This window comes from Vanacampus margaritifer, chromosome 15 (assembly GCF_051991255.1).
Source record: "Vanacampus margaritifer isolate UIUO_Vmar chromosome 15, RoL_Vmar_1.0, whole genome shotgun sequence".
NCBI lineage: Eukaryota > Metazoa > Chordata > Actinopteri > Syngnathiformes > Syngnathidae > Vanacampus > Vanacampus margaritifer.
The window spans coordinates 6,073,141-6,088,685 of record NC_135446.1 but is presented as its reverse complement, the minus strand read 5'-3'; the positions used below and the strand labels follow the sequence as shown (position 1 = coordinate 6,088,685).

The 15,545-nt window shown below is 41.5% G+C and overlaps 3 protein-coding genes across 13 annotated transcripts in view; all 3 read right to left on the bottom strand.

Moving 5' to 3' along the window:
• Window positions 1-879: 879 nt before the first annotated feature.
• Window positions 880-3,874, bottom strand: ndufa5 (NADH:ubiquinone oxidoreductase subunit A5). The gene is made up of 5 exons (XM_077545409.1): window positions 3,772-3,874; window positions 2,533-2,577; window positions 1,462-1,578; window positions 1,225-1,290; window positions 880-1,045 (listed from the first exon to the last, which is right to left on the bottom strand). Exons 1-5 carry the CDS (start codon window positions 3,790-3,792, stop codon window positions 944-946), a joined length of 351 nt encoding a protein of 116 aa, XP_077401535.1. The 5' UTR covers window positions 3,793-3,874; the 3' UTR covers window positions 880-943.
• A 436-nt stretch (window positions 3,875-4,310) lies between these two features.
• On the bottom strand, window positions 4,311-8,211 carry LOC144035604 (zinc finger protein aebp2-like). Its single transcript, XM_077545408.1, has 8 exons — window positions 7,586-8,211; window positions 6,979-7,207; window positions 6,658-6,765; window positions 6,394-6,580; window positions 5,456-5,580; window positions 5,256-5,323; window positions 4,947-5,060; window positions 4,311-4,851 (listed from the first exon to the last, which is right to left on the bottom strand). The coding sequence occupies exons 1-8, from the start codon at window positions 8,086-8,088 to the stop codon at window positions 4,839-4,841; spliced, it is 1,347 nt and encodes a 448-aa protein (XP_077401534.1). The 5' UTR covers window positions 8,089-8,211; the 3' UTR covers window positions 4,311-4,838.
• Window positions 8,212-9,891: 1,680 nt separating this feature from the next.
• The window catches only part of LOC144035602 (pleckstrin homology domain-containing family A member 5-like), a 61,095-nt gene continuing 55,441 nt past the window's right edge, over window positions 9,892-15,545 (bottom strand). For 10 of the 11 annotated variants that reach the window (XM_077545392.1, XM_077545394.1, XM_077545400.1 and 7 more), the window contains 4 exons: window positions 13,210-13,299; window positions 12,655-12,797; window positions 11,997-12,184; window positions 9,892-11,816 (listed from right to left, as the gene is read on the bottom strand). In XM_077545392.1, the coding sequence (XP_077401518.1) occupies window positions 11,782-11,816; window positions 11,997-12,184; window positions 12,655-12,797; window positions 13,210-13,299 (456 nt within the window). In that variant the 3' untranslated portion in view covers window positions 9,892-11,781. The remainder of the gene's footprint in view (window positions 11,817-11,996; window positions 12,185-12,654; window positions 12,798-13,209; window positions 13,300-15,545) is intronic. The other variant, XM_077545395.1, reaches the window with a different exon arrangement.

Sequence of the window (15,545 nt, the reverse complement as noted above, 5' to 3'; positions counted from 1 at the left end):
TAAATGTAAAATTACGCGAAATAATAATATGAATACCCTTCCCAAACAAATAAAAACCCTGTAGGCCTACCTGAGTAATGACAATAGCAATGATAATGAATTATAACTACAACAATTAAAGATCAAATTCAAATAAAAATTGATCAATCAATCAAAACAACCATACACTTTGCATAGTTACTGCAATACTGTACAATAATTGCACACACAAAAACACATCACATAACTATGCAAAACAGTACTGTGTAGGAGTCTGCAGCTAAATAGAATTTGCTAAAAAAAAAGTGGACGGATGATTAATGTACCCAAAAAAGGCATTGGAGAGACCCCCAGTGGTGCTTTATGTGTAATGCAAGACAAACGCATGATTAAAACACTTCAGGCTCATCTCTTCTACTACAAATGTAGCCTATACTTGCCTTGATTTTCCTCCAATAAGTCATCTATGACGTCATCATAGGGCTGCCTTGGAGACCACATGACTGAACTTACTCAAAGTTTTAAGAGGCGAGAATGTATCAGGTCGATCTCAAGTATGTTCAAATGAGTTGAAGCTTGGAAAAGTTTGCCAAGATTTTTACTAAGGAATTAAAAGATTATATTTTCATAATAATATGACATTTTTATGTTATTATTCTTAGTTACGTTAACAGTTGCCTATGCCCGTAAGCTGTGCTAAATGTCTGACATCTAATGCTTCCGCTTCACATTACCACTTAGTTTTTCCTGTCTTTGCTACGCTTCTTTCCACCTCACCCCGCCTTTTCCTTTTCCCTTTTATGAATTATTAGAAACTAACGTAATTACATCCACGCCACAGTGTATTCATTAAAAAAGCTAAGTGATAAAAATGTCATCAACAAAAGCAAACAATTTGGATCCAATGAGTATTCATTTTATTAATAATAGCATCAGTAATATAATTAACAAGGTTTTTTGTTTTTCAGATGGGCCACTTCCACTGGTTGGGAGGAGGCTCCTCAATCAGCGGCTCCCATGCTTTCCACTCGATCATCTTTCTTGATAGAGTCAGCTCGCATTCTGCCTGTAAACATGAAAACAGCACATTGATTGTTCCCCATCATCCACTCTGCAGTTGTATTACTTGAACTCATTCCATTTAAATGAAACTAAGTTGACAACTACATTCACATGATGGCATTTCTCTACAAAATCAATGATACAGTACATTCTTGACTCAAATAGTACCGCAGTAAACATTACCTGGAAAATGACCTCTTCAATCTGTCCACAATTGATCTTTTTCTCCAATTTTTCAACGTCGGTCTCCTGTGAGAGCATGAAACATTATTCATCATTTTATTGTCAGTCTTATTTAAATCTTGAAAGTTTCACTTTGCGCTATGTCCACACAGACAGTCTCAAAAGCAAACGATTTAGCAGTTCACACCAAATCTCAGGTTGTTGTTGTTGTTTTTGAAATATTGAGAAGGTGCTCACCGCTTTGACATGGTTTAACCTCTCGCTGACCAACTGTTGAGTATACTTCCTGTAGGCAGCGTCTTGTGGCATGGTCTGCAGCACTGCCAGGATTTTGGAGTAGAGAATCCTCAGTCGCTGAGTGCAGTTTCAAAGAATGAGAGGTAGGTAAACAAAGACAAGAATGTTTTTGCCTCATTCATCATTTCAATAAGACTTTAAAGGATTCCCTTTTTTTCTACATGAATCATGTACAGTATTTACATGATACAGTATCAGGAAAAATGATTTGCCCTTTTTTCAAATTCTTATTTTCTTGCATAGTTTCCCCCACCTTAATTTTAAGCTTGTCAAACAAATGTCAGTGTTTCCTACACCATGTTAATACTTGGGTGAGCCACACAAGTAGATTTCAAGAAAATGTAATTAAATAAATTAATTAATTAAAAACAAATTAATAATAATAATTAAAAGATATATATATATATATATTAAAAACAAAAAAAAAACATGTCGCGACCAGATATACCGCATGTAACATTAGTTCGCCGTCACTCACTTGTGGATCATGAGGTTAGAGGAGACTAGGTTAGGAGGAGGAGAGGTTAGCAGGACTGGGAATAACCCCCACCATGCCCCCACAAGGAGTCCAACTACCCGATTACACCCACCCAAGTAGATTTCAAATCTGTGCGAAACACTGAATGTAAATATCAAATATAAACCAAGTAAGTATAGGCTTCTTTTTTTAAAATTAGAGTTCCTTTTTATTTTGTTTCTTAAACTCACTTACTTTTAATTTGTTTTTAGAGTGGGTTTGTTAGTTTTTATATTTTCGAAAATGCTTGAATGTAGTTTACATTAGTTTTGGTATTAGTTTTGCGTTAAAGCTGATGAACTTGAAAATATTGTTTTTGTGTCTTTAGCTCAAGGTGCCTCTGCAGTTACCTGCTGCAAAATGAGCAACCTGGATCAATCATCACAGAGCACTAAGCTACATGTTGCTGACGTGATGTGCACTCCATTCTTACCCAAAGTCATCTCTACTAACAACTTTGGTTTGCGGCTGTGCGCTGGATGTTGGCGTCTTACCTCATGTGGATTGTTGGAGACGGCCAGGCCCACCAGGCCGGTTGTCTACAAGAGAGCATTGAGAAGTTCTTTTAAAAAAAAGGTTTGGATTTAATTACAGCATGGAAACACATATCAGATTTTTAAGGAATGTTAGATATTATTAACATTTAAATTCTTTATTTTCATATATTAACCATTGTTATACATTATTAACATCTTAATTCTTTATATTAACCATGTTGAAAGGTTTTACAGATGTGTAAAGCAAGTAGTGTTGAACTCAATATAATTTGACCTTAAACTGGGACATATTATTTGGTCTAGAAGTTCCTTCTCTGTGGGAAAACACATTTAGTCCTTGAACGGAATCTGTCTCGAACACGCACCCCTGACTCTGTTTTCGCCATCGCTCATGGAAAAGTACCCAGAGAGTATGTTTTGTCTACAAATGAAAGAGAGGCGGTCGGTTTTAACTATAAGAAGCCATTTTACATGCGGAAGAGGCACATTCGGTGCTCTGAATTCCACCTGTTAAGTGATGAATGAATTGGAGACTGTCACGATGTCCAGAGATCTCTGTTAGATTAAAATCATTTTTGCAAAGGTGTTTTTTCTTACATTAAATCTGTCTTCAAGTTTTGGAACACGCAAAGAGGACAAATATTTTTTATTCCTCTTCAGGAACCTTTTACAAATATAAACAACATTATTACAAGCCTGTACATTTACTTGGGTTGATATTACCCAAAAATCCCATTTCGACACTCATTGCTACTAAAATGCTGAAGGCGTACACATATTTTATATGAAGATAACACATCACTCCTTTTTGTGTGTGTTATACATTAATAAACACCCGTGATTGCTCCACAGATATGAAAATGCATTTATTCTCTAAAATCCCAAGATTTTCCCATAACAAAACTGCCCTAATAAATATTGCATTTATATTCTTGCCGCGAGATAAGTGATGTTTGTGATAAGCTTGTAATGAGCTGCAAAATCATCTTTATAACGAGTGAAACACACATCGCCACATCGTCGAATGCGAAGAATTTTATAGTGACAATTTACGTATACGCTCGATTCGAATCATGGCTCATGAAATGATTTCAGCTTCCCGCTAGCTAAAGCGGTCACTTACTACGAAACGCTCTGTTGAATAGCAATGACTAAACAAACAATTGGGGGGTAATAATCCTTTTAGTTGTTTTTTTCGTGTGTGACAAAACTATAAACATTGACCTCTGCTTGTACCTTTTTCAGGAGCCCAGCCATCGCTTCAACACAGGACGACGCTGTTTACGATTTCCGGCCACTGCTTATGACGTCACTACGGGGCCCCGCTTTTCAATGTGACCACGTGGCGGCCACCTTGGTGGGGGCACTTAAACTGTCAAATAATACTCATACACGTGAATAAATCATAACGTAACCGAATTCAAACAGATTTTCATAAGGCTTAATTAATTATCAACATCAAAACGACCGTCAATTTAGCACATCTAAAAAGAAAATGATAGTTGCGAACAATGTAGCCTGCGATTATTTATTCTTTTGGTCCAGTGGCCAGCGAATCCAGGAAATGTATCTGTGGTGTACATCATCTGCCTGAGAACCTAGAGTCAGACATGTAGGAAGGCAGCACTTGTTTCAAATACTGCATTTGTTAACTGTGTGGACTGTTAAGAAATGCTGTTCTGTAGCTGTTAATTTGATATATGATTAACTTTTTTGCTTTTAAGATGTTAAGGATGCATTTGTATGTTAAGACAAAACAAGTCTAGTCAGAAGGATTGAGTCTCAATGTAGGAACTTTATATGTCTAAGAAAACAATTTACACAGGCACAATACAGCAGTTGGCATTCAATTGTTTAACAGGCTGTCACATTTCGCAGTAAGAAAAAGGCAATACGGCACTAACTACGGTTAAAGAAATATGTTACATGATGCTGACATACCTGATAATTACTTTAATAATGTCCTTCTAAAAGCAGATAGAATTTCACATGACAAGGGGAAATCAAACCAGAGCAACTATTTTATAATGTTTGTTAGAAAAGGTAAATACAACTACGGTCCACTGAGTAAAAATTAAAAAAACAAGGTAAAAAAATATATTACAAATCTCAAGTATTTACAAAGACTGCTTCTCTCTACAAATGTGTCTAAAATGAGTCCTCCGTTCACTAAAATTGATTTGAGTTCAACATCTAGCAGGCATGGCTTCAGCAAACCATGGAAAAAAGAAGAAGATAAGTCTCTAAATTCTCTAAAAATCTTTGTATAAAGTTCAGGATTTCTTCAGGACTAGACGAAATCCTCAGAAGAACATCCTGTGAGTGGGAGGGGGAAAAAAAAGAGAATACTTTTGTTAACAATAAAAATAATTCTGGGCTCATTGTCCTGTCACATGCGCATACACACACACCTGCAAATATTGGGATCCAAGAGAACAGCTGTGTCAGCTGGCAGCTTGGACAGATGCACAACTTTGGTCTTCTGCTGCAGTCTGTCACTCTCACTCACCCAAACGTCAGGCAGTCTTTTACAAAAAAATTAAAAATATCCATTGACATTTCGTGACAATAAACTAAGATGCCTGCTGCCAAATGAGAACAACGATGACACAATCTGTGAATGACTAAAATGATGTGAGTGAGCATCATCAGCACTATTAGTAGAGTAGCGGGTATTAAATACCTGAATCCCATGGATCGGAGGGAGGAAAAAAACTTACATGTCTTCGGGTGTCCAGTGCAGAAGGACTTTGACTTTGCCAGATTCTTCTTTCCTCCTTGCTATTACCTGAAAACACACACGTACGCCCGACTGCTTTTAACACGAAAAAACGACATGCAGTATTATTATTATTTTTCATTCTGTGTGTGTATGTGTGTGTGTGTGTGTGTGTGTGTGTGTGTGTGTGTGTGTGTGTACCGTGCTGTGGAACACAACACTGTGCCCGTTTCCAAGGCTCTCTATGTGTGTGGCCAAGTTGAGGCATATAGCTCGATGGCGGATGGCGTCCATGGTCTGGGCATCAAAAAAATCATGAGGGCGGGCTAAAAAACAAAAAAAACACACACAAAGAAAAGGGGATGCCAACTTAAAAAAATTCTTTACAATAATATCTTCTATGCAGCACCACTCGTCTAAACAGTGGCACAGTGTTCCGATTAATATTGCATTTGTGGAATATGAATTAAGAAGCAAAATCTAGCCATTTTTATCCGTTTCAGGGGGGCGGCCATTTTGCCACTTACTGTCGATTGATAACAACATCACAGTTGCTCGTGGCTCAGGTAACAACCAATCATGGCTCATGACCAAAGAGGTGAGCCGTGATTGGTCGTTACCTGAGCAACGGTGACATCATTTTCAGTTAACAGTTAGTGGCAAAATGGCCGCCTACTGAGATGGATTAAAACTGATGGATTTTGCTGCTTTATTCATGTTCCTCAAACGCAATATTAATCAAATTGCCGTGTTTAGAATGGTGGGGGCATATAACATCTATTATTGTCAAGAATTTTTTGGGGTTAATAATAACAATTCTATTTATGCCATGTCTGTTTTGAACTTCTCGCCTCCAGTTTAACATCTTGCGTGTAATGTTTTACTGTAGATGTCAACTTTACTGATGCACAATTACCAGTAGATGGCAGCGATGCAATATTTTCAATATGAGATCAGCACACGTTCAAGCCCCTGGCAACAAAAGTGAGTACACTCCCAAGTGAAAATGTCCAAACTGAATAGTTAGCCATTTGTCCTCCACAGTGCCTTGTGACTCAAGATCTGATGTAAATAGGAAGATCAGGAAAAATAACTCTTGGCTCTAAATAATGATGGCGCGTGTTTGCGCGTGTACGTACGGAGTGAGCGTCTATGCTTGTTCTTGAGCTTCCTCCTCTTGTTGAGGCCAGCCTTTGACGGCGACTCCTCCTTCATTTTGCCTTGGTTGGAAACCTTGGACGAACTCTGGGAGCTGAAATGAGTTGGCACGTGCCGCGCCAGCCCACCCTGAGAGGCAAATGTGGCATTGCAGCCTCCAACCACACACTGCACGCACACACATTATTACAGAGCGGCAGGCAAAGCGTGCGGACGTCACGGTCAATCTGTCAAGCGTACGTCACCTTGAATGGTTTGTCGCCGCTGTGAGTCAACATGTGCCTCTGCAGCCAGCTCTGGCTGGTGGACGGTGTGTTGTAAACTTTACAGCCCTTCCACAGACACACAAATACCTGCAAAACAAACACAGGCACCTGTAATGTTGTTCCAGAGTAGTATTTCACAATGCATGTAGAAAAGAAGTGACTTGAAATACTGCAGAGCCCTCAAATTTCAACACAATACAATCAAAGATTAGAACTGACTTTTAAATTGTTCTAATCTGACAATCATGTCAACTCCATTCATAAAACGTTTCAACTAGAAATATGAAATCCAATACTGACTCCTCCTCTCTGTCCATCCACATGCGTGGCTCGGATGTGATCGGCCAGATCGGGGCTGCAGGAAAAGTGCGCCTGGCAGTGATCCCAACAGCACGTGTAGTTTAACGACTTGCCGGTGACTGGCATGGAGCCGTTGCCTGCAACGCCAGAACCGTGACTGGCCAACAATGCTGGGGTGGAACGGCCACTTGATGCTATGCTCTCCATGTCCATAAGTGTGCTGCTGATACTAAAACAACAACAATAAATAAATGAATTAATAAATAATGCGGGCAAAACATTTTTTTTTACCAGGGCATGATGTTATGCCACTGATTCATGGTAAAATAATAATCTCTGCAAAATAACTACAGTACTGTGTTAAAAAGTTATTATTTAAGTACAAGTTTAATATTGCTATATATATATATATATATATATATATATATATATATATATATATATATATATATATATATATATATATATATATATATATATATCTTGCAGCCCTTTTGCACGTGTTGAGAAATGGGGGGGGGGGGATCACTTTAGGGGACTAGGGGAACCTGTTCGTATTTTGACTGAGTGAAGTGGCCATGCTTGTTGCGTTACAACTTTGGCAGACCTGTCCTCGGAATCCATCCGACTAAGCGGCTCTCCGTCCGACGAGGTCACTTCCAGGCTGGCTCGTCTTTTCACGCCGCCGTGCTCGTGTTTGTCGGGCGCCTTTGTGGGAGAGCCGTCGTTGCCTGCCTCCCTTTGTTCTTGCTTCAGCACCCGGGAGCCCTCTTGGGCGGACTCGGTGCTCGTCGCCAGACTGCCCTGTGCGGGACTCTTGCCTGGCTCGGAGACTTTCCCGTCCCCAACGTAGTCTCCCTCGTGCCCCGGCGATGGCGTCGCTTCGACGCGCTCGTCAGAAAGCAACGAGTTATCGTCGTTTTCCGCCGCAGCACCACGACCAGCAGCAACGTCCATTCGTGCCCCGATGTCGTTCTTGTTATCCGGTTCCTGTTTGGAGTCGGACACGGCCTGTCCCTCCGAGCCGGCATCGGCGCTTTCTCTGTTGTCAAGACGCTCCGACGTTGGCTGAGAATCTTGTTCGGCTCCCTCGGCTCTTATCTGAGCCATATTTGGCGTCCGCGGATGTGACTTTGTGGAGATTCCAGTGGAAAAAGTTGCCTTCACGATGCTGCTCTTCAGTCTGCAATTCAAGCATTGAACACAGCAGGCGTTTGTGGTGACGTCACGACTCCTCATGGCCAAAGATCGTGTAAAAGAACTTACCAGCACTCGGGAACTTCAATTTCCTTTCCTCAAAGATTTTGGAATTCCAAAATAACATGCTGCACATGTGAATTAAAAGTCAAATTGGCTTTAAAATACGTCATATTGCAGTTGCGACGATAGCCAGACTGCAGTTCTACTGCAAATCCGACACCGCTGCTTCTGTTTGTAGGAATGACTCATTGTACCTACATAGACAATCTTTGGCATTGTGGTGGAACTCCTCCACGTGTTCCAGCGAACAAAATTATTATTTTTTTTTTTACCAAACTCTCGCCCTACAAGGTGCATGCAAGTTTTATATTATGAATTGGAAAAATATTTTAATTGATGAAACATTTTAAATAATTCATTACAAAGATCAACATTTGGATTGTTAAAATTGCAGTTAAAAATGGTGGGAGTTCATTTTAACTCCAAAATTGTCAGCCAATCGCAGGTCATTTAAAAAAATTTAGAGTTAAGCAACACACGACACAACGTTCATTTTCCTTCATTCTATGAGGAAGCGTATATGAACATTACTTCTTTCTTTGGATGTATCGGTATGAGTGCAATGAAAATTGTATTTGTGAGTATGAGGATATGATTTATAAATGTATTATGGTATATATCTATTAATTTTATGTACATATGTCGCTGGCAAATGTGCGTATGTTGAAGTGCACTTGTTTATAGGACTGTCGCATCGTTTGTTGCTTTGTTTTGTTGCCTCTTTGTGTGTGTGTGTGTGTGTGTGTGTGCACGCGTGCGCGCGCGCGTGTTACAGAGCTCTGCATCATCATTAGCAGAGTATTTAAGCGCAAGAGAGACAAGAGAGGGCTGCCGAGATATTGTAACCTTTGCTGATTGCCATCGACACTGCCAACCTGATACTCTCGTGCTCTTTGCAACTTCATCCTCGCCAGCAGTGCAACTTGTTCTTCTGTTTTTTAGTAAGTACTACTATGATTTTCTGTTCTCTGTTACTCCTTCAGCCTTGTGTAGGTTTAGAGTGATTTTTACGTTTGCCTTCAGTCCCCTTCTCTCGTAGCTCTCTGCCCACCTTCCTAGTTGTGTACGGTTTGTTTCCGCGTTGGCCTCGTGTCACGTTGCTTTTGGTTGCAGTCTTTATTCACGCTAGCGTGCTCCCTATGTTCAAATAAAACCTGTAAGCTTGCTTCTTTGTTTTTGTCTGCCTTGGGTGCAAACACCTTTTGCACAGTAACAATGACTGGGTTTATACATTTCCTTTTGTTGAAATACATTCCCTTATCATTTTATCAACATAAAACGAATAAGGGGTAGGACTAGATACGTTTTTAACTTCCTCCTATCCCTTTCGAACATTTAAACTCTTTTCTTTATTCTTATTTTCTTTTTTTACTTCAATTTATATTTTAGACTTGTAATGTGTTTTCCTTAGGTTTGTATGTTCAACAAAATCATTACAAGAGCATTTGCTCACCTGTGACATCTGATTCCCTGAAAAAAGATTTACGGCGATTAAGTATCAAAATAATGACATAGCCTGTATGCTCACACACATTTCAGTTCTGTATCAATGTATTTAATCTATTTAAGTGTACAAGAAGATTGTTTACCATTGAATAACATATTCAAACTAATGATGGTGATACTTTGAAAGACAAAGACCAGAAACAGCAATCAAGTTTGTATGAACATCAACATTTATTACACAATATAAAACACATGGCGTATGAACTTTTTGCATATTGGACCTAATAACATTAATAATAATCTCTATAATATATTTGCTATTTTTCTCTTTAATGTGTACATAAATGATTTTTTTTAATTATTGTTTTTTAAATACAGATTTTACACTTCTTTCATTTGTTTTATGTTCTCAAGTCCTCCTTATTGCTTCGTACATGTGCTATTCTCTGGTTCTCCAACTGCGAGAACAGATCACAATTCACTATATCTTCTCTCTTTCAGGTTATCAACCTTTTTCCTTCCCTTGGACAGAATCAACGTGACTGTTGACTCAATCCAGATCAATGAAAATCATAGTAAGCTCAAGCAGAAAGCAGTGGTCACTTTGGAGTTGAAATAAAGCACTGCACGTGTTGTGTTTTTGGTGCCATTCACTGTTCAAGACTTCTCAAAATGCTCCAACGATATACAGCTGTACACTTCAACGTCAATCTAACCCCTTGAGGCTGTACGATGCCATCATTAATTATATTGTAGTTAAATACTAAGAACAAATATTTACTGCATATCAAAATGTACTTTGACTGTAGTTAGAAGCAAAACCATCTGTATCCATCACACCAGATGCTCTTGTGTCACTTTGTGACAAAAGCGACTCGAGCATACAAGAAGACCGCATCAGCAACATTACCACACATTTTTATCGACACGTGTTTGTATGCGAACCTACCAAGAAGTATTAGTACCACACCCCTCCAAAATTATAATGTAAACTTTACAAGGATTACGTCGTAGTTTGGTTAATTTTGTCGGAATAAACGTTTGCGAGGAACACATATCTACAATACCTTCTCTATCGATCTCTTACAGAATTTTATAGGGGTGTTTATATAATTTTTTTGGGCAGTGTAGACCTAATACTTCTTCGTACAAACTAATGTAGTTAACCAGTTGCAGCATTATTATTTCTTCCAAGGCCGTTCTTGTGAAGAGCAGGCTGACAGTTGCAAAACCAACCAAACAATTCAATAAGTGTGAAATATATTGTTGATTAATATCATCTTGAAGCGAGTGAGGCGAAATGGAGTGCAGTACTTGGCTGCAACCAGCAGAAGCACAATTGATCGAGGCTCATCAAGTTTACAGTCTGGAGACAAAAAGTCAGGCCTCGTTACCAAGCAGCATGGAAACAGGAGTTTGGAACATTCAGAGCGACTTAATTCATGAATAAATTAAATATTATTGATCTATCTGTTTTTGTCACATGCCCATCCATACCTCACGTACAACTGCCCAGCAGCAAACAGGTTCGAAAAGTGTTCAGAAGTTTTCTTAATCAAGGAACTTCAAACGGTGTAAAAACAGAAAGACTTTTAGTGCCATTTGCATTTGTCCGCACAGGACAAATATAATTCACAGTTTTGTTTTGTTTTATTAGACATATCTTTTAGGAAATTATGCATGACTTTTTCCAAACCTAATCCATATATATGAATATCTCCAAAGTTTGACTACTGAATGCAAATTCAGTTTGTTTCAGTAGTTGAATTCAAAAAGTGAAACTTTTGTATTGTACAGATTCATTATTGAACACTGTAAAAAATATTTTGTATAATTCTCTACACTTTCACTCTACATAAATATAAGGTTCACTTTTTGAATTGAATGACTAAAACAAGTGAAGTTCACCACAATTTCTTGAGATGAACGTTTGTTTTGTATGTCAAAACTTTGGCATCAGGACACCTAACGTCTCTGCTTGCCGCCGACTTTTCAGTCTCCTTGTGTTGTCATTTGAGGAAGCTGGGGAGGAGGCTCTTTGCAACTTGCTACATTTGGGCCTAATGTTGATGTCACCGTTGAGGTCCAGCTTGATGCTCACGTGTCATTGCTCACCATAGAGAATATTTGTGCTGGAAGACGGAGAACAAGGACGGAGTTCATTATGCAAACATTCCTGCCTCACTAGCTCAACACCTTATACGGTTGGGAAAAAGAAGCAGGATAAGACTCACTGGGTGTTTGGAAAATACGGGTTCAAAATGTGCAAAATGCAAAAGAAGGTCTCAAAATAATGATTGTTAGATACTCACAAGTCAATAAGTTGTTATTGTTGTGTTCCTTGTCATTTGCTGGTAGCTGGTTGTAGGATTCAAAGTGCTTCTCCAGGCTCTCCTTGCTGGCATTTTCTTGTAGCGCGTCGACCTCCGCTTCTTTTGGCTCGGGGCTTGAGGTCTCTGGATCAGGACTGTGGAAGCTGGAAGCCATACAAGTAGAATAGCTAGCTCACTTGATTACTCACAGAAGAGGATTAAAATGTGTATTTTCTTTAGCTTGCTTTCCTGTCTAGCTGACCCTCCCTTCTTCTCCCAAAAACCTAACTAGGCAGCATACAGAATCTTCCCGTGATTCTTACTGCGCACTCTCTCACAGGTCATTTTCTTCTTGTAGATTGCTCTGTAAGATTTGTGTACTTTTGAAGCTTCAAACATACAGAAACCCAAAAGTCAAATTGTCTTCCAGACTGTTTTATTCATCACGCCTATCTGCTGAAAATTACACAGCAGTGGCGCTACCGCTACGATGAAAAATAAAAGTTTGTAGACGTCTTCAGGCCTGCCTGGACTCTTATCAGACGTTAATTTCACCCCAACCGACAATCAGTTGTACTTTATTTTTGACAGGATACAATCATCTGGGTCAAGTTAAAACAGCAATGGGCTATACACACACACACACACACACACACACCTGTTTTCACTGGTGATATTTGTTGGCCAGCTGGGCATATCTTCTCTGCTTTTGTCCTCCTCAAAGGAGTGAAGGTTTACTATCTCCACATGCTTGGTCTCAGCGTGCCCGTCCAAAATGACTGCCGTCTGCCTCTCACACAGCTGACAAATGGAATGTAATGGTGGACAAAAGAAAATCAGCTAAGGGGGCGGCAATAAAATGATGCACATGCATATCCTTCCAACTCAGAGCCAACCTCGGAACTCGAACATAGCAAACATGGCCGACAAGTCATTGTTTATAAATGTGAAAATGCCACGGAGAAATCAAAGTATTCAAGTTATGTGAGCTTAGCGAGTGGCAACGTAAGATGGCCGCACATACAAGTAGTTTGTGTACTCAAAAGACAAAGATATCTTGCAGGTACAGCGTGCGCAGAACATAAACCAAAGTTTTGTTCAATGGAGGTACACCAGTCGCATTTATTCAGCTTTTTTTTTTTTTACATGACCTTACAAAAGCTGAATATTACCAATATTCAGCTTTTGAGGTAAACTGGTACTGGCAGGCTACCTCATTTTCTGTGTTGTTGGTGTCAGTTTGCAGCAAAGGCCCACTCGGCGAGGTCCTTTCCCTGTCACGCCATGTGTCTTCACATACCTCCTGTTGATTCAAACGCAATCATGACAATCACTACATCATCATAACAATCACCGAAATTGAGCCACACACATTCAATGGCAGCCCAAAAAAGAACAATCGTACTTTTATCAGTCCACAAAATGTTGACCCACTTTGGCAAATTGTAACCTCCCATTCCCAAATCAAGGATTCATTTCAACATCTCAAGAAAACATTTTGCACTTTGACCCAGACATATTACAAAATATTGCACCATGCTAACAGACACTATTCAGGTGTCATGATAAACAAAAACAAAGGAAATTGATGGTAGAGAGGTAAATATTCAACACTTAATTCAAAAGCAAAAAAGTGTCTTGAGGACACAACAATGTTAAATGACTAGGGGTGTCAAAATTAGTACATTCAATTTTGGATAATTCAAAGTTCCTTTAACGGCACCATTTTTTTAAACGTGCGATTAATGACCGCCCCTTCCTTAGAAAGCCTGTACTTGGGGAATTCCAGTCGCAACGCAGCAAACACGTCCAGATCAAAATTTTGTAGTCCGTCCGTCCGTCCGTCTTCTTCCGCTTATCCGGGGTCGGGTCGCGGGGGCAGCAGCTTTAGCAGGGAAGCCCAGACTTCCCTCTCCCCAGCCACTTCAGCCAGCTCATCCGACGGGACCCCAAGGCGTTCCCAGGACAGCCGAGAGACATAGTCTCTCCAGCGTGTCCTGGGTCGTCCCCGGGGCCTCCTGCCGGTAGGACATGCCCGGAACACCTCCCCAGGGAGGCGTCCAGGAGGCATCCGAACCAGATGCCCGAGCCACCTCAACTGGTTCCTCTCAACGTGGAGGAGCAGCGACTCGAGTGAGTCCCTCTCGGATGACCGAGCTTCTCACCCTATCTCTAAGGGAGAGCCCGGCTACCCTGCGGAGGAAACTCATTTCGGCCGCTTGTATCCGGGATCTTATTCTTTCGGTCACGACCCACAGCTCGTGACCATAGGTGAGGGTAGGAACGTAGATCGACCGGTAAATCGAGAGCTTTGCCTTTCGGCTCAGCTCCTTCTTCACCACAACGGACCGATACAGCGTCCGCATCACTGCAGACGCTGCACCGATCCGCCTGTCGATCTCCCGCTCTAACCTACCCTCACTCGTGAACAAGACCCCAAGATACTTGAACTCCTCCACTTGGGGCAGGACCTCCTCCCCGACCCGGAGAGGGCACTCCACCCTTTTCCGACTGAGGACCATGGTCTCGGATTTGGAGGTGCTGATCCTCATCCCAACCGCTTCACACTCGGCTGCGAACCGCTCCAGTGAGAGCTGGAGGTCACGGCTTGAAGAAGCCAACAGCACCACATCATCTGCAAAAAGCAGAGATGCAATGCTGAGGCCACCAAACCGGACCCCCTCAACGCCTCGGCTACGCCTAGAAATTCTGTCCATAAAAGTTATGAACAGAATCGGTGACAAAGGGCAACCTTGGCGGAGTCCAACCCTCACCGGAAACAAATTCGACTTACTGCCGGCAATTCGGACCAGACTCTGACATCGGTCGTACAGGCACCGAATGGCCCGTATCAGGGGGCTCGGTAACCCATACTCCCGAAGCACCCCCCACAGAACTCCCCGAGGTACACGGTCAAACGCCTTCTCCAGGTCCACAAAGCACATGTGGACTGGTTGGGCGAATTCCCACGCACCCTCGAGGATCCTGCTGAGGGTGTAGAGCTGGTCCACTGTTCCACGGCCGGGACGAAAACCACACTGCTCCTCCTGGATCCGAGATTCGACCTCCCGACGGACCCTCCTCTCCAGCACCCCTGAATAGACCTTACCTGGGAGGCTGAGGAGTGTGATCCCTCTAAAGTTGGAACACACCCTCCGGTCCCCCTTCTTAAAAAGGGGAACCACCACCCCGGTCTGCCAATCCAGAGGCACCGTCCCCGATATCCACGCGATGCTGCAGAGACGTGTCAACCACGACAGCCCCACAACATCCAGAGCCTTCAGGAACTCCGGGCGGATCTCATCCACCCCCGAGGCCCTGCCACCGAGAAGCTTTCCAACCACCTCGGCGACTTCGACCCCAGAGATAGGGGAGCCCACCTCAGAGTCCCCAGACCCTGCTTCCTCAAAGGAAGGCGTGTTGGTGGAATTGAGGAGGTCTTCGAAGTACTCTCCCCACCGGTTCACGACGTCCCGAGTCGAGGTCAACAGCACTCCGTCTCCACTATACACAGTGTTAACGGTGCACTGCTTTCCTCTCCTGAGACGC

Coding starts and splice junctions, on each gene's coding strand:
- ndufa5 (XM_077545409.1), bottom strand. CDS start 3,792: ATGGCTGGGCTCCTGAAAAAG. Junction 2,578..3,771: donor TGGCTGGGCTCCTGAAAAAG/GTACAAGCAGAG, acceptor GCTCTCTTGTAG/ACAACCGGCCTGGTGGGCCT. Junction 1,579..2,532: donor TCTCCAACAATCCACATGAG/GTAAGACGCCAA, acceptor AACTGCACTCAG/CGACTGAGGATTCTCTACTC.
- LOC144035604 (XM_077545408.1), bottom strand. CDS start 8,088: ATGGCTCAGATAAGAGCCGAGGGAGCCGAACAAGATTCTCAGCCAACG. Junction 6,581..6,657: donor GCGGCGACAAACCATTCAAG/GTGACGTACGCT, acceptor GTGTGCGTGCAG/TGTGTGGTTGGAGGCTGCAA. Junction 5,581..6,393: donor CAAGCATAGACGCTCACTCC/GTACGTACACGC, acceptor TTTGTTTTTTAG/CCCGCCCTCATGATTTTTTT.